The sequence below is a fragment of the Zonotrichia leucophrys genome, chromosome 8, assembly GCF_028769735.1.
Source record: "Zonotrichia leucophrys gambelii isolate GWCS_2022_RI chromosome 8, RI_Zleu_2.0, whole genome shotgun sequence".
Lineage (NCBI taxonomy): Eukaryota > Metazoa > Chordata > Aves > Passeriformes > Passerellidae > Zonotrichia > Zonotrichia leucophrys.
The window spans coordinates 466,349-490,098 of NC_088178.1; the positions used below are offsets into that span (position 1 = coordinate 466,349).

Consider the following 23,750-nt stretch of genomic DNA (forward strand, 5'->3'; position numbering starts at 1 on the left):
GGCGGCTCTCCTGGTAGCCGGGCCCGGTGCCCTCTGCCCCGGTACGGGCGGAGTCCAGCGCCCTCAACACTCGCGGGGGTCACCGCCCTCAGCCCAGACACCAACCAGGGCTTCCGCTGGCGTCCCGTCTCCCCAGTGCCCCGAGGTCCGGTCCCCTCAGCCCGGGCTCCAGTACTCCCAACAGCCTCGGAGTTCCGTCCCCTCGGCCCAGGCACCGGCGGGCTCCCATTACCGCATCACCCCAGGATCCGGTGCCCTGTGCCCGAGCCCAGCTATCACCCGGTGGTGCCAAGCGCAGCAAGGCAGCCACGTTCTCCACCCCAGTCTGGGCACCACCAAACTCCCCCTCCGCCCCCTGGCTCCCCACCAGGATGGCGCCAGGGTCGTGCAGGGTGTCCTCTCCCATCAAGGGAATGCCACACATCGGTAGGTACAAAAGACAAAAAAATTTATTGTGCAATCTGCATCTCTTGTCCCAAACCACACACATGCACCCTGACAACATAAATAGAGGGACTGGACTCTCACCGGCTGTGAGTGACAACCCTCAAGGGGAAGGTTCCCTTGGGATCACAGCGATTGAAGATACTGGTTCTTCAGAGAGGGGCTGCAAGTCCTGGTTTCCATCAACACCTACACCGCAGTGCAGACCTGGCAGCACACACACACCCCTGTGCCTGAGGGTGCAGGTGGCCATGCACAGCGTGATCACATTGTCAGGGTGTGTGACACCTCAGCACTGAACATGGGCTCTGTGCAACTCTGTATCCCTTCACTCTTGAGCAGGGCTTTCCCAGAGCACAGAGCTGCAGGGCCCCAGTGCCATCCCCACACCAACAGCAAGGACATGGGGGGCTGCTCCCAGGGCGAGGGGATCCCTGCTCACAGCTTCCTTCCTCCAGTGGGATAGCATGGCTTTGGGTGGTGGAAGACATTTCTTCAGCCCAACCATTCTGTATGGCCCAGAAGGAGCTGTGAGCAGCCTCACCCATGAGCTCCCGGGTTCCTCCAACCCAACCTGGGGCTTTGGAGCTTTTCCTCTGAAAACCACCTTTGTGGTGAGGATGTACATAATAGCTCTAAGCAAAAAGTTCCATCTGACAGCTGCTGCCTTGCGTTGACCGAGATGTCCCCAGGCTGGCTAACTCCTCCTGTAATCCATGGCAAAACACTCATACACCAGTTTCAGGGACCATGTGGCTTTGTGTGTCCCAGTCTTGCAGAGACTACAGTTTCAGGAAATAAAGGAGAGCAGTGACTCCCCTTTATGGAGAGGGCTGCCTGCCTGGACAGCTCTGTCCATGGTGGCTGGGATGAGACCAGGAAACAAGCAGGAGCCGGAAGGGAGTCTCACAGAGAGCTCAGCTCCCTGCCAGAGCCCACTGGCCAGCAGCTGTGCAGCCCCAGGTGCCCAGCCCTGCATCCTGCCAGAGCCCAGTGCATCTGGGGCTCCAGTGCAAGGAGATGGCACTCAGCAGAGTAACACCATGAGGACAGCACCTGGAGAAGGCCCTGGACACATCTGCTGTCCTGGCTCCTGGCACCAGGGCTGGGTGAGCCTGCTGGTACCCCAGGACGGGGTATCTCAGCAAGCACATGGTGTAAGCTGGGAAATCCTCTGGACCACGGCAGCCAGTGCAGACACAGGGAAGTGTGTGGTGCATGTGGGATGCTCACAGGATGCTCGCTCCAGCAGAGCCGATGGGGTTTGGGGCAGGCTGGCACTTCTACCCCCACGCAGCCCCTTGGTTCCCGGTTCAGCAAGGCTCCTGGCTGCAGACAGGGTGGCAGTGGCACTGTGGCAGGACAGGAGCTTGGCATGACTAGGGTGAATAGGGGTCCAGAAGGGGCTGCAGAAGCCATGGCAGGACAGGCTGTGCCCCTCCTGGGAATCAGGGGAGAAGCAGGTTGTCATGGCTCCCCAGAGCCCACACTGGGCAGCAAATGGCTCGTTCCACTCCAAGACTTCCCCCTTTCCAAAATAATCACCCCAAAAAAGGCAAGTGGCAGTGAGAGACAAGTCTGGGAGAGCCAGCCCCCATGGCACCCCTATCACAGCTACCCACTGCTACTCAAAGGACAGTAGGTCGGGATGGGCCCCCTCCACCTCCCAGCCAGAGGCACGTGGTTCTGGCCGCCCTGTGCTTGCTGCTGGCTCGTGCTCCAGCCCCTGTCTCCGTGAGGGCTTCTCTGTGCTGGCTGACATCTGAGTGGCCCTCTCACCCACTTGCCACTGGCTCTCCTGGCTGCCCTTATGGATGAGGTCGGGCACGGGTAGGGCACTGGTAGGCTGGTCCCCGCTGGGCTCTAGGGCACCTGTCACACCGAGGACACCAGGGCATGCTGGAGGAGATGGGTCCCCCATCCCCGGCTGCTCCTCTGTGGGCTCAGGGTGAGCTGGGAGTGGTTCAGGAGGCTCCTCGGTGCCACCCCTGGTGCCGGTCCCCTCCGGCTGCGGAGCAATGAGCATGTCCTGGGGGGTCTTCAGGGCGCGCGGTGTCCGCTTCTTGGTGATGGGGGGCGGGGGCTCCAGCCGGGGAAAGGCCTCCAGTGCCACAGCCCTGCAAGCACAGAGGGACAGCTGCATACAGCCCCGCTCTGGGCCCCATGGCGCTGGCACGGGGCGCTCGCTGCGGGGACACTCACCCGTGCTCAGCGGGCGGCTGTCCCGTGCCCAGCACGGCGCCCGCGCTGGCGTTCACCTCCATGGCTCCCACGGCGGGCAGGCCGGCCGGCTCCCGGCGCCGCAGCAGGTCGTTCACCTTGGCGCCCACGGCCTTGCCCAGGTTGCGCAGGTGCTGGCTGCCGCCGGGCCGGCAGGGCTGGGGCACGGTGCCCGCCGCGGCAGGGACGTGCTGTGCCCGCGGCGTGGGTGCCGTGCCGGCGCTGGCGTTCTCAAACATGCTCTGGTCCACTGGAGGGGGCAAGGGAACAGAGAGGATGTGAGTCAGGCTGCAGGGGGATCCCAGCAGGGCCGGCCCAGCAGCACTGCGGGAACACAGCTTTGGGGACGGGGAGGATGTGCCTACAGCCCTGCAGAGGCTGTGGGCAGCCAGGCAATGCCAGGGCTGCACAGGGCAGTGCATGCACAGGGGACCAGTGTGGGGCAAGAGAGGGTAGGAGTGAGCCCAGGGCCCCACGCTGGCACTGCCAACACACAGAGAGCTTCTCTTACCTGACACCAAGCGACTTGGGAAGCAGGTTGTGGAAAAAGAGAGAGCGAGAAAGCATTTACCAGGGGAATGGCAAGGGACGAGGCCTGTCCCTTGCACACTGCCAGCTGAGGCATGCTGCCAGCCCCCTGCTCAGGTATGTCATGCTACCTGAAGAGATGGGACTCACACGGGGGTGAGTCCCTTGCCAGCCACACCCTGGTGAAGTCACAGCACCTTCTCTTGGGACACCCATGGCGAGGGCTCTGCACTGCCCACCCCACCATGGCTCCCTCAGCTCAGCCCAGGCTGGGTCTCTGTGGTGGGGGGCAGCGGGTGCTTGCAGAGGAAAGGGCTCTGCAATCAAACCCCACCTCTGAGCTACACTGGATTCCTCCCCCATGTCTTCCCAGCAAGAGTCCCTGAAGCTGTGGGGGCTGCCCCCAGGAGTGCCAGCTCAAGCCCCCATGGCTGCCTCCATGTCAGAGTGGGTCTGTGTGACGGCCCCAGGTAGTTCCTGGGTGAGCCTGGTGCTGTTCTGGGGCCTCGCTCCCATCAGCATCCTCTGCCCAGCTCTACCTCTGCATCCGGGGGCCCATACTGAGACAGAGACAACCACCTCCCCACCCCATGGCACAGCCAGAGAGGAAGGGTTCCCAGCACTGCTCCAGCCTCGTGGTGGGCTGGACTCTTACAGGGACCCCCGACTCACTGCAGGCCCTTTCCTCTGCATTCTGTGGCCCCACAGTCCTGCTGAACAGAGAGCTGCCTGCCTGCTCCTGCAGCATCTGCCAGCCCTGGGGTTCATCCTACAGCTCTCCATCTGCACCAAGAGAGCCACCCAGCAGTGCGTGGGCAGCTTCTCCTCCAGCCTGGACACCAGCTCTCGGGAGTGTGAGCAGCCTGACAGCTTCTTGAAGAGCTCTCTTCTGGCTCCTCAGATGACTTCCAGCCCCGGAGAGGGACAGGCTGGCCAGCAGCAGAGCCAGCATCATGGTCCAGGACAAACTCACTGCTTCTAAGTGCCAGCTTGCTCCAGCGTGGCCACCAGTGCATGCTGTGCTGCCCCATCTTCCCCACACCATGGCTGCTCAAGACTCAGACCCAGCACAGCTCCCAGGAGGGCTACACCTTCCAGGGGTTCTGCTGCAGGCCCGAGGTGCTGGGGGAGCAGGAGCTCAAGGCACAGGAGGCTGCAGCCCCTGCGGTGTCCGTGCAGCCCCAGCAGCCACGCGAGGGCACTGCTCCATCACTCCTGCCAGCAGCACAATGAATTGGTCAGGAGCAGTCAGCTCCTGCTTTTGCCTACACAACACTTCTGCCATCCTTTAAGAGAGGCTCTTCCCTATTTTTCCTTCTCCAGCTGCCAAGAATTTCCCGAGCCCCTGGAAGTGCCGATCAGCATCTCTGCATCTCTGCGGGGAGCTCTGCAGATGCCAGGAAGTCCCTGGCACCCTCCAGCTGTTGGATCAGCTGAGACAAGCCCTGAGACAAGCCCTGAGACAAGCCCTGTGCTGTGCAGTGGCTGAAGGGCAAGACTGAAACACCTCTACTCCCAGCAACATTCTGGGCATCTTGCTCTCGTGGGCATCCTGTGGCTAGCACCACAAGCAGGGGTCCCACAGGAGAGGAAACTTAGGTTGGAGGGGGTCTCTGCAAGGCCAGAGAATGCACTGCTGGTGCTGGCACCCAGCATGGAGAGGGAAGGAAGTACAGAAAGAGAGAGTCAGTGAGAAGAAAGAGACAACAGAAAGCCTTGAGAAATAGAAAGATTTATTTAGCAAAAGCCAGTTGACTGATGACAACACCCAAGGGTTAAGTGCACTTACATTGACAGATTGGCTTCCCAGATAGATTCAACAGTTAGTAATATGACAGTTGTAGGAAAAGAAAGGACAAAAAATATAGCTATAAAACCCCTGTCAAGGTCCATAACAAAAGTGAGAGGCTAGAGAGGAGTCTTGGAGGCAGCACTGACTTAGGAGGGGTCATTTACATGTGTACAGCCATGGTGCAGCACGAGGCTGGCAGGATCCCACCCGGCCCCGGCAGCACCCCCTCAGCCTGTGGGGCACCTGCCCCTGTCCCCTGTGGGCAGAGCGTGGGGCAGCAGCCTGGGGCCACATCTGGTCCTGACAGCCCCTCACAGGACACGGCCTGAGCTCTGTGTGTGCAGCAGGGATGGACTGCGGCAGGGGCTCAGGAGATGGCTCCTCCCGCCTGCCTCCTGAGGCAACCCAGCCTGGAGGAGACCTCTGGCCTGTTATTGCTCCTCTTGGGCTCCCCCTTCACCTGCCCCGTGGGTACAGCTGAGCTCCTGCTGCTCCTTCCCCTGAACCATCTCTCTGCCCACATGGAAATCCCTGTCCAAGCTCAACCCTCCCTCCCCTGTAAGCACCATGCCTTGTGCATGCTGCCATGCTCCCTTCCTCCTCCTAGCTGGAGCAACCTCTCACCCTTGCTTTCAGCTCCAACTGCTGCGAGCTGGCAGTGGCACGTCGGGTCCCTGGCACAGGGGCTGGCACACAGCCGTGCCCACAGCCGCGTGGCACAGGGCATAGGGAGGCAGTGGTGCCTGGGGGACAGGAGCACCATGTGCCAAACAGCACCCTCTCCCACCCTGCCTGCTCTGTGGCTGGTGCAGAGCTCCCCTGGACACCAGGGCACTGCTGGGGACACTGAAACATGTCCTTCTCTCCTTCCCACCAGACCCTCTAGCACCTTAAAGTCCACCCAGTGCTTTTGTGTGGTGGAGGGTGCACAGCACAGCTTGTGCTGACCCCAGGGGCTCACACACACACCCCTCAGCAGCTCTCAGTCCCAAGGGGACCAGGGCAGAGAGAAGTGATGGACTTTGCTCAGCAGCCAGGCTAAGCCCTGGAGGAGAGCAAGAGGTGGTGTCAGCCAGGGGTTAGCTGCAGGCAGATTGAGCAGAGACAGAGCTGGCAAAGGTGAGAGCAGCAAGGAAGCAACAAAGCAAAGCAGAAGCAGGATAGGAGGGAGGATGGGGAGGAAGACAACTGTGCCAAATCCCCACCTCATCGAGTGCTTCCACATGAAGCAGGGGGGACATCAGGACTTTGGTTCATACCCCTTCCAATCTTGGCCTCTTAGAGGCTCAGCACCAGGCAAGTGATAAAAGTGTTTGCAGAAAAGGAACAAGCTCTGGGTCCCTTGGAGGCCCCCACAGATGGCTTTCAGCCATAAGTGTCTCGAGGGCTGGTGGGGGACCCCTGAGATCCTGGATTCACTTTTCCAGAGGGTGCAAACCAGAGGTGTGATGAAGCACCACCAGCAGTTCACTCCCCATTGAGGCTGGAAGTGTGCTCAGCCCTGAAGATGCCAGTGCCAGCACTGCAGCTCCCAGCCTTGGTCTGGGGCAAAACAACTGCTTGGAAATGAGAGGGTTTGTCTATAAAGCAAAGCAGGCAGTTTGTAGTGATTGGAAGCGCTTGAAAATGCGACTTGAGAGCATGAAAAAGGCTTTGAAACCTGGCAGCTGCGCCAAGGAGCCAAAGGATTAGATGATGAGGGGGAGGACACTCCACAGCTTGATGCTGCATGCCCTGGCTCCCTGCTCCACACTGCGCTGTGCCTTCCTCTCTGCTTCACAGCCTGCACAACCTCCACCTGCCTTGGCATAGATAAACCCTGTCCTGAAAGTGACACATCCCCCTGCCAACACCTACCTGCACCTGGCCAGTCTGTGCAACCTCATCTCACCTCTTCAAATCCTTTCCAGGCTCATCCCCACTGTCCCTCAATGCTCACTTCTCACTCACAGACCCACTCTGACAATGCATCATCACCAACCCTCATTTAGCATGGCCCTGTACTTGTCCCCCACCCTGCCCACCATGCCGAGAGCCAGACCAGCTGCTCTGTCCTTGCTTACCACCTTGGAGCTGCCTCCTCAGTGCCTCTTGTCCCTGCTCACTGCCCTAGACTGCTCTCCCATTCCCCCAGTAAAACCCCTCCTCTGCTTTAGTGCTTCCCCAGCAGCAGCAGAGGCTGATCCAGGAGAAGTCCCTTACCTCTGCCTGACCTTGACACACAGTTTGAAGGGAGACGGGGCCGGGGGAGAGCACAAGGAGCTGTCAGCTGTCTGCTGCAAAGCAGGGATGCTGCAGCTCAGCGCACAAGCCCACACGTGCCGGAGCATGGCACGCCCTGGGCACGGCTCCATCCTCACCTCCACACACTCCCGACCGGGCGCTGGAATCCTCCTGCTCCCTCCTCTGCCCCCCTCCCTCTGGGCTGTGCCATCCCTGCCAGGGCCACGGCGCTGCGGCCGGGGTCCCCTCAGCTCCAGCAGGCCCTGGCTGCTCTGCACCACCTCCTGCTGACCCCTACACCGCGATCTCGTCCTCCAGGCTGTCGCCCAGGTCCTGCCTGGGCTGCACGTGGAGCAGGCGCGGCGGCTCCTCCTGGGACCAGGAGTCGCGCTCCTCGCTCTCGTCCGTGTTGGACTCGTACTCGGAGGCGATGCCCGACTCGCGGAACTTGATGAGCTCCAGGCTGCCCAGGGCTGGCTCCGGGGCAGGCGGCCCCGAGTCCGGCAGGAAGCGGTAGCACTCCAGCTTCACCAGACAGTCGTTCCTACCTATGGGGCTGCCCATGCTGCTGGGGAAGGCCGAGCTGGGGCCCAGCGACGGCGGGTGCGCGTCCTCGGGCTGCGGGGTGGTCGGGTCGCACAGGACGGGGAGGGCGTTGGAGCGGAAGGTGATCTCCAGCAGACTGTCCTGGGAGCCTGCTGCAAGAGAAGGGCACGGCTAAGAGGCCCAGCTTGCCTGGGCATCCCCTGGCCACCGCAGCTGGCTGCACACTGGCCAGGGGAGGACAGTCTGGGGTCGTTTGAGTATCAACCTCTCCACTCTTGCTGTTTTGAGGGGCTTATTTGGTGTCACTAATGCCAGGAGCTGCTGCTGGCCAACGAAGGGCCAGTTCTCTGGGACAAGAAGTTAACTATCTTCCAGCCCAGCTCCTGCAGAGAGCTGATGGCCACATCTGTTGGAGATGGAAGGTCAAATAGGGGCTCTTGGGCAGGTATGGAGCTGGCCTGGAGCATGCAGCCACTGGGGAAAGCGAACATACAGCTGATGGAGGTAGGTGACTACCTGTCCATACAGCCCTCCCCAAGCCCCTTCCCATGCTGCATGCATGCACACACACAAGCCAGGCCAGAAGGGCACAAATATCCCTCTGAACAAAATAACTGGAAATGCACACAGAGCCCCAAGAAAAACACCTGCATGCATGTCCCCCACAGCCCTGGCTAGCTGCGAGGGGAGAGGAAGGGACGGCAGCGCTTACTGGTCGTGTTCCCCGCCAGCTTCAGCTCCAGCTCCTGCACCTGTTTGACCAGCAATGAGATGTGCTGCAGCAAGTCCTTGTTCTGGAGCAGGAGCTGGTGCACACGAGCCTGGGCCTCCAGCCGTGCCGCTGCCTCTGCTGCCAGCTGGTCCTTCAGCAGGTGGACCTGGACAGGATACAGCGGGTGAGCACGGGCAGATGCTGCTCGAGGGCTGAGGGCTTCAACTCTGGCCATCCCTGCCCATCTCCCAGGGCTCACCAGCATCCCAACCCACGATGTGATGAAGCAGCCATTCCCTGCACGTACTGCAGATGTGATGGGGAGTGTGTGGGTGGTGTCACACCAGGACTCAGTACATTGTCCCCTAGCCTCCCTGATGGAAAGCTCAAGGCCAGGCAGGCAGCACTGGCTGAACTGTCAGGGGTGCACGTGAGCTGCAGATGTGCATGGAAAGGGCAGCCCAGGAGGAGCTGGATGGATGCAGCAGAGGGGATACACTCGACTGGATGGTGCAGCGGGTGCACGAGGGCACGGCCGTGCAGCCCTGGAAAAGCTGTCTCTTTGGGAAGCTTTCCCAGAAACAGGGCCCAGCCAGTGGCCTCTGTCACAAGGAGGGGCTGGAGCACCACAGATGGCAGGCTGCTGCTGAGGGGTGCTGCCTCTCAGGTGCGAGCTGGCTGCTCAGCCTGGCTCTGGGAAGCAATGCCTGCGGGCAGCCCACGGGCAATACCACCCTGTTTTCAGCACAGGCACCTCTGTGCAAACATCTGTGTCCCCAGAACCATGCCCTGAGGCCAGAGAGCCCGGAGCTCCTGCCCAGGGCAGCTCTCTGATCTGCATTCCAGCAGGGAGAACTCCAGAAACGAACACTGCACAAGGGAACAGCAGTGACCTGGGGGCCACTTTGGCTCAGCACCCCTTCCTGGCACCCACCCACAGCTCCTACAACTGTTCCAGCAAGGACTGGAACCAGGAAAGCACAGATTTACAACTAAACAAAAAAAAAAACCACAAAAACAAAAACAAAAAAACCCAAACAAAAAAAACAAAAACAAAAGCAAAACAAAAAAAAAATCAAACAAAAAAATTTCCAAAACAAAAATAACCCAAAACCAAAAATATCCCCACCAAACACAAAAGGCTATTTTACTGTGCCCTAGAAAGTGACCTTGAGGAAGAAGAGGAAGCTCTCTGTACCTGCCAAGCTGTGAGCTGCAGCTGCAGGGCCCCTGAAGCTGCCCAGCTGGGGGCACCTGCCCCCACAGATGGGTATCAGGAGGCAGTGCCAGCTGTGCCAGCAGGCAGCTGCTGCCCAAATGTGGCCAGCAAGGTGCCACAGCAGTGTCCTTGGCAGAGCTGAGCTCGAACACAGCGAGCCTGGGAGTGACAGGAGACCAGGCAAAGGACTGGGATTTACAACGTGCTGCAAAGGCAGAGCAAGAGCAAGGGGTGCAATATTTCACACTTCAAGCAGGATCATGGAGCATTTTGGATTGTGAGCAACACTATACTTGGACAGACACAAAGGATTCCCCAATAATGCAGATCCTTCTTCCAGAGGGAGTCTGTGACCCCAAAGGGCATGTGGGCTCTGGAGGCAGCAGCCCAGCCAGAACTGATCAACAAATACTGATTTACTGATGTGAGAGGAGCAAAGCCATGGGGCAGCACGGAAAGGCTGCTGGAGCCCATCGCTTGGGCCATGAAAAAAGTTGATGAATTGCAGCTAGCTCAGTGCAGGTCAGGGAACAAGTAAAGCTCAGGTAATGAGTTGGATAAAGCAGCCAGAGCTGCTTCAATGAGAAATAGCTGCATGGAGAATGAGCTGCCAGCTGCACAGTCCAGGCACACCAGTCACTGAGGCAGGGCTCTGGGGAGCACACAGAGCCAAAGGCCCCAGACACCTGGTGGAAAGCAAGCACCTCATGGAGCTCCCTCCCCATGGAGCTCCTGCCTTCAACGCTGCCTCCAGCAGCCCCAAGGGGTTCAGCAGTGTGTCCCAACCCTGCCATTGCCCCTGGGAAAGAAGGGAGGGGAGAACCTGTGCCACGGCCACTTGTGTCTGCTGCTGCTGCTGCTGCAGGAGTTGCTGGAGAAGCTGCATCTGGTGGTGGGCAGAGAGGGGCGTTCCCAGGTCGGGCAGCTGGGCAGACGAGGGCAGCAGCATCTTGGGTGATGCTGTCAGGATATCTTCAGGGTGGAGGCAGCTCTGCAAAACACCAGTGTTGAAGGTGTGATCCCCCAGCACTCACCTCAGAAAGGCACACATGAGCTTTGGCACAGAGCAGCCATGCTAAATACCCAGAAAAGAAGCAGCTGCATTCACAGCTAATGCACACTTTGCTGAGGGTGCTTACAACCTTTGAAAACAGTACTTTTTCAGTTCCAACAACAACCCACATATTTTTGCAGAAAATTCCCGAAAAGGCTGACGCTTCCCGTGGGAATTTCCACTGTATCAAAAAAGTCTTTTATTTTCGTGTTTTTGTGGAAAAAAGTCCCTATCAGCTCTGCCCCAAACCCTTTCCGTGTGGCTGCACATAGCTGAGCCTCGGGACGGCTCTCTCCCCTGGGCCCCAGCCAAAGGGCAGCCCTGCAGCGGCCGATGGCTTTGATCCTGGAGCTGGGGAATGCTGCACAATCCCTGCCGACCCCTGGGCCCTCAGAGTCGTGGGCTGGGGCCGTGCCACCCCCTGAGAGGAGAGGGCAGGGCAGTGCCCTGGGCCCGGCGTGCACCCACCTCCTTGCCCACAGCATCGAGGTCGGTGACGCCGCGGCTGAAGTCCAGGATGTCGGCTCCGGGCAGCGGCAGCTCCACGGCGTCGATGTCGGTCTCCTCGGCCGAGGCGGCCGCTCTCTCCACGCCGGACAGGCGACAGGCTGCGGGAGCAGGGGCAGGGCACGGCCCCAGGAGCCCACTGAGCTCACCCGTGGCGTGGGCAGCGATGCCCAGCGCGGGTCCCACCGCCCCCGTGCCACCCAGCCACCCTCCGGGAGGCAGGTACACAGAGACAGGGCTGCTCTGCCTGCTGCAGCTCAGGAGGAGGCTTGCAGCTGAAAACACACCCAGCCCCAGCACACCAAACCCGGGGAAGGGCAGCCAAAAGCCCTGATGTGGGACAAACGGGCCACCAAGAACAGAAAACACAGATAAAGCTGAAGAAAGGTAAACAAGAGATTACGGGAAAGAAAAACAAAAAACAGATGCTCTGAATTCCCCAGGGAGCTGCATATTGTGGCCGGGACATTGTGTGGAGGAAAAGCAAACAATGACCGGTCCAGGGCAGCCCGATGATTAGGTCATCAGGACAGCACTGGTTACAGAGGCGAGCAGGAAACTGCAGCCCAGCCCAAGCTGCTCCTGTTAGGATGTGGGGGATCCAGCCCACAGCATGGCAGGGCAGGGCAGGGAATTCACACACAGACAGGCAGCAGGACCTGCCAGTGTCCCACCTGGCACTGAAAGGGTTTGACTAAGCTCTCGTAGAACTTCTGCCTCCCCTCCAACACAGGCACCGGTGCCAAGGAGCAAGGCTGCTCCCTGAGACCCTGCTCAGGGTGATGGGGCTGAACCAGCAGCCCCCCAGCCAGGCATCCCTGCACCCTCTACCCACAGGGCTGAGAAGGAGCGGGGTTTGCAGCCTGCCTGCAGCCCTGACAGCTTGATAGGAGAGCACAAACACGGCTGTGTCCATTCTGGGAATTGCAGAGAGGACACGAGGAAGGTATGTGCTTGGGGCCCCTTGTGCGGAAGCAGCGAGGGAATGTTTGCAGCGTGTGCAGCCAAGCACAGAGCAGAGCCCCGGGCTCTGCTAATGGGCTCTCAGCAAGGGGGATGTCTGAGAGGATCATGGCTAACACCTAGAGAAGGTTTCTTGCTGGGCAAGATCCCAGCTTGAGCCTGGAGCACAGCAGGCCAGATTGCTGTGCAAATCCATTTCCCAGAGGTGTCAGCCATGCAGGGGCAGTATGGGAAGGCAGTGCCTCTGTGACCCACACCTGCCAGGCTCTGGGACCCCACGCCACCCCTGCAGAATACCTGGGACGTCCAGGTCGTCTCCGTTCCTGTCGCTGTCTGCGTCCTCCTGGCCGTCGGCGTTCTGCTGGGTGTGCTGCAGGCTCAGCTTGTGGCACACCTCGAACGCCTGCCCCACCGTCCGCACGATGCGCATGGCTTGGCTCTGCCAGGGACGGGAGGGCACAGGGAACTGTAGCTGGGCTGCCCCTGCACCCCCCAGGCTGGCACAGCCCTCAGGGCTCTCACAGCCAAGGGCTCCTGCCCCAGCTGCTCCAGCCAGAGTGCACCAGAGCAAGATGTGCATCCTGGCATCTTACCTTCTTCTTGGACTTGAAGACGTTGCACCTGAAGACATTGCTAGACCCATCCCTGGCAATGTAGCTGAAGATCTTTAGGTCCTGGGAGTCATGAGATACATAGAATATCCTGCAAGGACGGAATGGAAAGGAGGATATAAGCATACACATTACCCACATTCCCATGGGACAAGGCCAAGGCCACAACCAATGCTTCCCAAGGCACAGGGTGCTGCAGATGCCCAACCTCTGCAACACATCCCTGCTAAAGCCCATCAGAATTTTTTGGCAGTGGTTGTACCTCAGCTGGGAAAATTTGCCTGTTGATTCAGCAGCAGCAAACATTTTGCAAAGGCAGCACAGGACTTCTCTGCTCAGCCCCCAGGGACAGCATCAGCAGCCCAGGAGCCCTCCAGGGATTGAGAAGAGCAAACCCCACTCCTGGCTGGCTCACAGAGCTGGATGCCTTGCCCAGGTGCCTGCCACCCCCTCGCCAGCATGGCTGGGGGCCTCTCTTGCTCCAGTTTGGCCTCCCAGTTTGGCTCTTGGCTTTTGGGAAGAAGGAGGAGGAGGAGAGCTGGAGGCTTCAGGAAGCTCCATGAGCTGTCCTCCACAGGATGGTGGCAGCTCTCCAGTGCCCAGCACAGTGCTGGTGTGGTGTTGGTAAGGGGGACAGCAGAGCCACACAAGCCTCTGTCCCCTCACCCAGCAGCCTTACCTGTAGATAGGATCATGCATGACGAGCATTTTGTTCTCGTCCCAGGCCCATTCTTTTTTCTGCAATGAAAGAAGCTGAAAATGAGTACGTCAGATGCTGTCCTTAAGAAAAAGGACAGGGCACAGAGACAGTCTGGGACATACTTGGGAAGCTCCTGTCACAGCTCTGCTGCTGCTCCCCTGCAACCCTTTGCCGAGGGTCAGGTCCTCCTGGGGACCAGCCACATCCCCCATCACCTCCCCCAGGGCTCCTGAGCCCCTTGTGCACCACAGCAGGACTGGGACCCACACCAGGCTGACCCAGCCCGTGCCTCCCTCTCCCAGCCCACCAGAGCTTCCCACAAGTTCAAGGATGCTGCAAGGGCCCTGCACCAGGAGGGGAGGGGCTCTGCTGCTGAGGCATTGCTGCCCCAGGGACCAGTGCTGCCTACCTTCTTCTTCTTCTTCAGAATGACCTTCACGCCGTCCACCGACACGATGAGATTCACCTTCTTCTTCTTGATATTCTTGGCTTTAAACTCATACTGCGGGAAGTGGAAGGAAGCACCTGAGTTAGCCTTCCTGTGCCAGGACAGCCCCAGGGAGGGGCAAGAGGGACAGGGGCAGGTTCTCCTGTCTCCCACATCAATCTTGTACATCCATGCTAGGACAGGACAAGGGGTCTTTTTGCCCTGCAGTGCCCAGCATCTGGAGGAGCACACACCAAAGCAATCCAGCCCCGGGATGTGGATAATGCTTTACCCAGTTCAGGATGCTGCTGGGCATGTTAGCTTGTGTTGCAAAGGCCCTTGGCCTGCCCCTCTGAAGGGCTGTGCCTCCCCAGAGATGGACCACCACACCCCCAAGGATCCACAGCCTGGCTGCACTTGCCCCCCTGGCTGGTGGCCATTGCTGAGCTCTGGAAAGTGAAATGCCATTCTGAGCTGGGTATTTTTGGGCTCAGTATAAAACTGAAGATGACTGCTGAGGATTCTGAGGACCCCTCCATGGGAGATGGGATAATGCAATTACCCATCTCAATTAGAAGTCACCGGACAGGAAAAAATCCCAACAGGAACTTCTAAAGATCAGTGACTAAACACAAAGCTCTGCTCTGGCCTGTGGAGAGAATTAGATTCCCCCAAATCCACCCACTTTGGCCTTTAGTGTGTTACAAGTGGGGAGAAGGCTGGCAGAGGAGTAGGCTCAATAAGCATGATCCTGCTGTGGGACTTTTCAGGAGTCCCACGACTGGTTTGCCACAGGTGCAGCCACATCAGGCATCTGATATGCTGGTCCCACTTGCAGAGAGCTGTGCACAGCCATGGGGACAGACCCTCTGTGCCCAGAAAAAGCCCTGCACGCTGGCCCTGGCCTGCCTGAGGCAGAGGATTTGCTTTCTGCTCTCCCATTTGGGCAGTGTCTCTGCAGAGGGAGCGGCGCCCTGCCCGCGCCAGCCTCGCTGGGACAGCTCCAGCACGGCGTGATGCATCAGCTCTGGCAGCCAGAGCCAGCAGGCAGCAAAGCTGCTGGCCCTGACCTGAGAGCAATGATAAAAGACCTGAAAGCACAATTCCTCAAAGCCATTTAAAGCGGCTGAAGGGGATGGCAGATTCAGAAGGCTTGGGAAACAGCGCAGGGAACGCAGCTCTGCCCTCCCCCAAGCACTGACCGGGCAAGCCCACCCACACTGGGGCTGAAGCCACGGTGACGGGCTGGAGAAAGCAGAGGTCAGGCTCCCACCGTGGCTTTGGCCAGCCTCAAAGTCCCCAGCACATCCCCACATGCTGCTTGCATGGCTTATTCCTCATGGAGAAGGGTCTCACCAAAGAACCCACCAATGCCATCCCCATCATTACCGGCAGAGATGAAACTGCACTCAAGACCCCCTTCTTTGTGTCTTGTCAGGACACTAGACCAGTGCCTGGTACCTAACACTAAAGAAATGTCTTGATTTAGCCCTGAAAAGGTGAGCTTTGGCCTGACAGCCTTGCAGTAATTATCCCAGTCCTTTCTGAGGCTCTGCATGTGATTTTCCAGGAGCTGCAGGCTGACCTGGAAGCTCTCTGCAGCATCCAGGGTGACTGCATTGCACCTTGGTGCTGATGCCTGATTTATTGGTCCTAACACTCATTTGCAACATCCAGTTGCATTTTGGAGCTCCTGGTGCTGTGGGGCTTCTATTCTGTACCACCCCAAGTGCAACTGATGTAGGCTTGGAAGAGAGAAAAATATCTCAGGGTAAAACAGACTATTTTTAGTATGTTTTATGAGTGACAAACAGCCCCTGGACAGCGATGCAGACAGGCCAGGAGGTTTCAGCACAGATGCTACCCAGCTCTGGCACGTTTCAGGGACAGAGTCATACAGAGCTCCTTGGAGGGCCTTCCACAATCCCTGGCTGCGGGCAAGGGATTCTGCCCAGGCTCACCCCGAGCTTGGCTCTGGAAGTGCCAGGGGAAGAGCTGCTGAGCCTCTGCCACGCTGAAGCCAAAGCCCCCTTGTGCCTGGGTCATGGCAGAACTCCAGCAAAACCCACTGGAAGCAAAGCAGTCAAATTCTCAGAAGGAACGAGCAGACAGATTTGTTAAGCCCTTCCATAAATCCCGGCCTTTATCCTGACACCGACTGGAGAGCCAAGCGCCTCTGCAAGCCTGAGCCATGTGCTCAGGGAGCTGCTGCCCACCCCAACCCTCATTAGAGCAATCAGGCAGCAGCACTAATGAACTCCGGCCCAGGGGGCTCCCATGCAACGCTGACCCTGGCTCAGGAACAGATCAGCCAGGAGCAGCATTTCACAGGACAGCAACTCTGCCCAGCTGCCTCTCACATCCCAGGGCTCTGCAGGGAAAGCATGCTGGCTCCCACGGGCCAGGAGATGCCATTGCTAATTTTGAGGGGCTTCCTAACTTGGTGTAAGGAAGTGTCAGCCTTGTGCAGCTCGTCTGAGTGAGATCTGAGCCACAGAGACTGCAAGGGGTGAAACCAACACCCTTAACGGGCCATGGAAGAACATCTGTACAACTGATCAGGACCTCCCTGGCTTGGAGCTGTTCTTGACGATTGCTCTGCCCAGCATAGAGATCTGCTGAGCCTGCCCCTGTTTGCCAGTGCTCGTCCTTCTGCAGCAAAACAAAGAGAGAAAGCTTGAGAGGGCTGCAAAGCTTGGGATTTAGCTGTTCTTGCTGCAGGAGGAGAGCAGAGGGGATGATGGCAGGGTTGGAAATGCCACCAAAGGGTCTCTGAGATGGTGTGCACAGCCACAGCCGCTGCACCCAAAACAAGCAGGCACTGGCTGAGCCACAGGAAAAGGAAACCCCCATGTTTCCAGTGCCTCCCAATCCTTGCTGGGAATATATCCTGCATTCCCAGAGATGTGCAGGAGGAACATCTGCGTGTTTGGGTGCAGGGAGCTGGGTGGCAGCAATTCTCCCCACACTCGCTGGGCACTGCACTGGGATCTGGTGACTGCCTCAGGAGAAAAACCACATTTCATATGTGATTAAGCTCAGCCACCCATGGCTCCCTCTTGGAGAGCTGAATCCTAGCCTCCAGCTCAATAAAGAACAGATACAGAAATAATTATCCAGCTTGAAATCAAGAAAGGAAAGAGGATTTGCACAGCATTCCCATGATCCCCTTTGGTTTCACACCATGCAGGATTTCACTGTACTACTTATAACCAATTAAATGCCATAACAGAAGAGCTTTCTGAGCTTTCAACCCAGCCATTTTGCCCATCTTGGGTATGTTTCTGGACCTTTAAATATCTGTAATAATATTATAAGCTTGGGTTATTTATATTAATCCTTTTTTATAGCTATGTAGCAATGCCAGAAGAAAGAAAAGTATTAATTTCAGGAAAATATACAGAAAATGGGAAAGGAAACAACAAAATAATCTGTTCCTGGACTTGCACAGCTCCCCAGTTGGTCTCCCACTGAAGCTCTAAGAGCTGCATTAAAATTTTTGAGGAAAGACTGAAAATGGACATCTGAGATACATCAGTTAAAAAGCCCTGCAACTATTTGAGAAGAAAATCAAAGGTGGTCTCAGTAATGCAAAAGAAGTACAAGATCACTCATAATATCCAACCAGCTAAGTGAAAAAAGCCTATCCCTTAATTTTACCCTGCCTACAAAAAAACACATTCATCTTTTCAAAAGGAAGAGAAACATCTATTCCATCAGAGCACAGCTGCCTTCCCATCAACCTCAGGTTAGTGGGAGTCTATTTTCAACATCTGTCTTTTGTGCAGAGTTCAGTATTTAAATAACTTTGGAAGGAAAAGAAGCCAGCTGGTGTATGCATCATTGTGCAACGCACTCCTACTGGCAGAGCATTAAAATTGCCCTTTCTGGAGAACTGAGCTAACATATGTTGCTTAATAGAGAGCGCATGTAACCCTGTCAGCTTGGAGTAAAATTATGTATGAATCCGAGAGCGACGGCTACGTGTGAAAAGCAGGGAAAACTCAGCATCCCTAGAAAGATGCTACCCATCCCTAACAGGCTGTTTCCACACAGCAGAAATGTGAGAAAACTCGTAACCACAAGCTGCATGCAAGGTCAGGCAGATCAGGCTCTGAGGAGGAGAGAAGATGTTTTTCCAGATCCATCATCCCCCCACATTCACAAGCATCTGAAAAATGTTAACCTGAATTAAAATGCCCTCATTTCGTTCCAGCCCATCTCAAATGCCTTAGGTACAATTTAACTCTGCCCACCAGCACTGTCTGTAAGTAAGGGAAGGTACCAGGAATGCTTTGTGGTGGCATTGTGGCAGCAGAATACAAATAAACAGAATATTTTTTAAAGGAAGTTGCTCTAAGTGCATGGAGTTGCCCCTGTTCCCATACACCCTCTGTCCCCCTCTTCAAAGCAAAACAAAAAGAGGAAAAAGGTTACAAACTTGTACCTTGTATTGGGGAAAGAGCGGTGTTTTGAGAATTCAATTAACAGGGAAAAAGCAATTCCTACAAAACTCAATGCTGCTCTGCTACCTCGGGAGAGAGGAGACGAAAATCTGCCCTGAGAAAAAGCACAGAAGAGGATGCAGTTTTTGGCAGAAAGGTGTATTTCTGTGTGTTTATGGAAAGGACATGGAACCGTGAGCAGAGCCGGGTCCCCCTGGGGCACAGGGCTGGCTGGGCAGGAGCTGCTGGAGCTGGAGCCCCCTCAGCTCTGAGCTCCTGCCCCTGGCCGTGCCCCCAGCTCCCCTGCAGCTGGCTGGCACAGCAGCTCATTAATCCCTGATAACATCCCTGCCGGCTTGGATTTTAACCCCGGGAGAGCGCGGGCTAATGGCAGAGCAGCGCCCGGGGGAGGAGCGGGCTGTGCTCTGCTCGGGAATTAACTCATTCCAAAGTGACAGCCGGGATCCAGTCCCATGGCCAGCAATGAACGGCCGGGGGGAGGCACATACCTCACAATTCTGCTGCTGAGAACACGGGCAATGACAGCAAAGCTCAGAACCCTCCAGGAGCTCCCCAGGAGGGAAGCCTGAGAAACCTTGCCGGGATCCTAATGGCCATAATTGGGAGGAATGGCAAACGCAGCTCTGTACAGGGCAGGAGGATTTCGCTTTACTGAACCACACAAAGAAATGGCAGCGGCCCCAGTGCCCCAGAATGACTCAAAGCCACCTGTGGGCTGTGCAGGAACGGGAACCTGCGAGGAAAAGGCCCTTTTTTCCTGGCCAGGGGTGCCAAGCCACCCTGGGATTGGGCAGGGAAAGCAGCATCAGCTCCCCTCAAGCCTTCTGTGGGGTAACCAACACCCTGAGCTCAGCGCCGGGGTTCTGCCGAAGCACCAGGAGCAGACTGCAGCCAGAACACCTCCTGCCTTCCTTTTCCCTTCTGCTTAACTGGAGGAGACGTGTGCCTTTCAGTTAACTGAAAGAAAAGAGCATTGGAGAGAGGGGAATGATTTTAGGTACAGCTCTGGGTTAAAAAAGCAGCAGACAGATATAACCTGGCCCCAAGCAGCCTTGCAGGTCAGAAGAGTGGCAGCCACGTGAGCTGTGGCCCTGTGTGGTGCCCAGCAGCAGCGGGCAGGGAGCACAGGCAGCACTGGCTCTCCCTGCAGAGGGCAGGGCAGCAGAGAGCCAGAGCCCTGCCAGGGCGTCCCCAGCCGTGCAGCATCCATCACTCCCTGCTGCCTCCCTCCATCCATCCATCCATCCATCCATCCATCCATCCATCCATCCATCCATCCATCCATCCATCCATCACTCCCTGCTGCCCCCATCCATCCATCCATCACTCCCTGCTGCCTGCCAGCCTGGCCCTTGGCTCCCCCAGCCCTGCCAGGGCAGCAGCAGCAGGGATGGAAAGCAGGGCACCTCCCAGGAGGGCAGACAGCTCCATCCAAAAGGCATTTCTGAACAAGGCTTCAGAGTTTCTGACAGCCCACTGCTCTGGGCTGCACTTGATGCCCTCAGGGGACTCTGGCTTGCTGAAGGGGAGCACACTGAAATACCTGCTTAGCTTACTAATGTGATCAGCAATAAATGGACTGAAAGCCATTTTTAAAACACTGCTAAGAGCCATCCTACCAAAGTGCTGTGCTGCTGCCTGTGTCTGAGGACTCCCATGCCCTTCACTGAGGGATCCCACTGCACCCCAATTCCTCTGTGCATCTGTAAATCTGACCATGACTATGCCCAGGCTCCACACACAAGCAGGGCACTTGCCAAGGGATGCCAGCAGCACCTCCCTGCTCCCTCCAGGGGCTGGGATACAAAGAGGAGAAAAGCAGGGACATTATCTTCTCAGTGTGGTCATTTTGCTTGGGCTCCCTGCTCCTGCCACCAAACCTGAGGACAAAACCAGCCCCTGGCACTGACACTTGGATCAGGGATGGGTCCCATTGTGGGGCACAGAAACATGGAGATATCTGGGGCCAGGATGAAGGTTCTCAGCCACTCCATCAGCAGACTGCCAGCATGGCATGGCCAAAAATGCTGGACAGCTCTGCTACCCTGATAGATCGGGTTTAAACTATTCCTCAGGACTAAATTTCCCCCGTCCTCCTGCCTACACCCCACTGCTGGTGGTTTTAGAATGAGCTGGACTTAAATTTAAGGCCACAGTAATTTTGAAGAGAGGAAAAATAATGAAGTAGAGGATGCTTGTTCTTGGGCTTAATGATGCTTTTTAAAACTCTTCCGCAGTTCCTTGGAGTTTGCATTTGCACATATGGGAAATGCAGCTCTGAGGTACATGTGTTTGTCTGAAATAGATGTGATTTTGGTTTGCACTGACAAGGTCAGTGCCTATTTTCCCATCCAACTTCAGGTTTAATTTTGGTAAGCGTCTGTGATGGTTGTGCGTACCGATGGGTAAAAATGGGAATCAGGCTAAAAATACCCATGTTGTGAGAGCAGCAGAGCAAAGTTAAGGTTGCTGCTTCAAAACCACCCCAGGATTGCAGCATACCCATCCATCACACAAAATATGTTTTCCAATAACATCAAATGCTTCACAATAAATGCCTTCTGCTCGGTTTGCTATTTCCTCCCGGAGCTGCCTCCATCCGCTTCCTCCAGCCTCCCCTCACTACCTCCGAGTTTCACAAGTTGAGGTGGCAAACTGGGACACACTCACGAGCCATCTGCAGGAGAAGCAGCTTCACAGGAAGCTCAGAGAAATCAGAACTGGTAAGAATGAAATCAATATCAGCCACAGGGTTAAATGGAGAAAGCTAACAGGCAACAACCTACGCCAACCCTTTCTTTTGAGGACTTCCATTTGCAAGGTGATTTACCTCCCTTACAAGAAATCCTTAGGCATTCCATACCTCTCTGAGAGGTTTTTTTTTTTAAACACCCTTAAATCAGAGGTTGAAAGGAGGCCTGAGGCACGGCAGCAGCTTGCTGAGTGCCACGGAAGGCCACGGAGGATGCAGGAGCAGCACTGTCATGGGGGATGCAGGTGCTGGAGCAGGAGCCAGCACACCTCAGTGCCACCAGCAGCTCACCAAAGCCACCAGGTCCCTGTGCAAGCCTTACTGTTCATTCCATGGGGGCTTGACTAACACCAAGCTTGTGGAAGAAAGCTGGCCACGTTCTCATTTCTCCTCCAGCCTGGGCATATTCAGTGACAGCTCTGAGTGGGAGCAGTGCTTACAGGCTGGGAAAAACAGCACCTCTCAGGCAGGCATGGGTCAGGGGACACCCTGCGACATGCCATCCCCAGCCTCAGAAACATCTCCAAACTCCTTCCAGAAATCCAAGGAAGTGCCAACAGCACGGGCTGGACCTGCGTGGGAGGTGGCAAGGCAAGCTCCCCTCTCCTTCTCATGCTGCACCTCTGGTGACCCCAGCAGGGTGTGAATGAACTGGTGTGTGGGATACTGGTCAGACTGGTTACAGGAATCACAGCCGGGCCCGGAGTGCTTCCTGCAGCCAAGGAAAACAAGGACAGGCTCTGTGTGCATCTGCAGGCACCGCTCTGCTCTGCTCTGCTCTGCTCTCACAGCCCAGAGGAGAACACCAGAAATGAGCTGTACATGTTTTAATGTTTACCACCTGCTGCTAGAATAAGCAGAAGTGCATTCCTTGGAAAGCCCACATCTGACTGGAATTTGTGGTATTTTTAATTAGACATGCATTGGTTTGACCTATGCAGCATAAGCTGTTTGGTGCAACCAGCCTTTGAAGAAGGTGAGGAACTACAGGAGCCTGGAAATGGCTTCAGTTCTTCCAGCCCAGAGCAGGTTTGAGCCCCTGTGCTGGAGCAAGCTTGGTTTAAAGAGCAGCAGCTCAGTCATGCCCCTATACAGTGACCCCTGATAAACTCCTGCCCCTCTTGGCCCCAGCCAGTCCTGATGCCTCAGGGACCCCAGGACTGAGCAGCACAGGCAATGTCCAGCCCAGCACCTCCCTCCAGCTGAGAAGGAAAACAAAATTCCTCTGTTTAAAATCAGCTTTCTCCCCCAAATGCATCCCTCTCAAAGACAGACCCTGCCTCGAGGCAGCTGAGGTAATCCTTGCCCACATGGACGGGTCGAAGGCAGGGCTGATAGTGCAGAGGAGCACAAAGTCACCCCAAATCTACCCTGAGGGCAGGTGACAGAGCAAGGGGCAGCCTAGGAAGACGCCCACACAGCACTTCAGAAAGGTGTCAGCTCAGCAAAGCGAGCCGAATCGCAGCACGGTGATATTTATGCCCCAAGTTGTGAAATACACGATTTATTTTGGTATTTTGTTTTACTGCTCACCACAGAGCTGCTCTCCCACTGTTGCATAAAAAGCTTGAGTAAGATCAGTTGAGAAGGCAAATGAGAATAGCCAGGAAGAGAAGCAGTGACACGCCAAGGAAGGCAGGCTGGTAATACTGTAACTAAATCAGCAATTATGAAATTCAGACAATTAATAAAGAATGAATGAGCAGCAGCATTAAACGCTTGGTGCATCAGAAACAAGGCAGCCCTGTGGGGCTCTTAAGATGCTGGCAGTGCTCAACAATGTTTCTGGGCTGTAACTGGAGAAAAGAGGTAATTATTCATATCACTCTTGCTTCACAGGTCCTATTTCAACAACAACTAATGCAGGTATTAAAACTCATTCACTAAATTCTGCATGTTAAAGGCAACAAGAATAAGGTCCTTTAGAGAGGCTTAGACAGAATCACAGAAAAAAATTTCCAAGTAAAAAAAGCATCAAGATTTTAGGTGGAATTAGAAAAAAGAGGTTGAAATCCATGTCAGCAGCAGAGCCCCAGATGAAGCAAGGAGAGACATAGGACAGAATGCCACTGTGCTTGCAGGAACCCCCGTGAGGAGAGCACAGCAATGCTCACAGCAATGCAGGGCTGCAAAAAAAGAAAAAAAAAAAAAAAAAAAAAAGAGAAAAAAGAGTATTTGCTATCCAGGCCAAGTGCACAGGAATCTGGCATCCACTCATTTCAGGATGATTTTATATGGCATTGGCCAAGCAGCCTCTCACAGGAAAAGGAACAGAGCTGCATCTGCCAAGATGCAGAAATGTATCCTAAAAAGACCCTGGAGGCATTGCAAGGTTCATCCCAGTGCAAAGGGCACCATGAAGACAGCGTGGTCCTGGGACACGTGCAGCAGAACAGAAAGGTATCATTATCTCAAACCATGGCACCACTGACTGCACTACCAACACAATCCATTCCTACAGAACAGCTCCTGCTTTAGCACACACTGCAAAGAAGAAACAGAAAACAGTTCAGAAGAAATCAACATGAGGCAGCTTCCCCAGACTCCTCCATCCCAGAGGTTAAAACAAACTCTCTGTATTCGGCC

The 23,750-nt window shown here is 56.1% G+C and overlaps 1 protein-coding gene across 5 annotated transcripts in view; it reads right to left on the minus strand.

Annotated features, from left to right (window-relative positions):
- Positions 1-427: 427 nt before the first annotated feature.
- NOS1AP (nitric oxide synthase 1 adaptor protein) overlaps positions 428-23,750 on the minus strand; it is a 42,889-nt gene continuing 19,566 nt past the window's right edge. Inside the window, exons 3-12 of one of the 5 annotated variants that reach the window (XM_064719554.1) lie at positions 13,929-14,021; positions 13,499-13,557; positions 12,802-12,910; positions 12,506-12,647; positions 11,207-11,346; positions 10,508-10,675; positions 8,466-8,631; positions 7,756-7,905; positions 2,647-2,914; positions 428-2,561 (exon numbers count right to left, since the gene is read on the minus strand). In XM_064719554.1, the coding sequence (XP_064575624.1) occupies positions 2,069-2,561; positions 2,647-2,914; positions 7,756-7,905; positions 8,466-8,631; positions 10,508-10,675; positions 11,207-11,346; positions 12,506-12,647; positions 12,802-12,910; positions 13,499-13,557; positions 13,929-14,021 (1,788 nt within the window). In that variant the 3' untranslated portion in view covers positions 428-2,068. The other 4 variants (XM_064719553.1, XM_064719552.1, XM_064719556.1 and 1 more) reach the window with 4 other exon arrangements.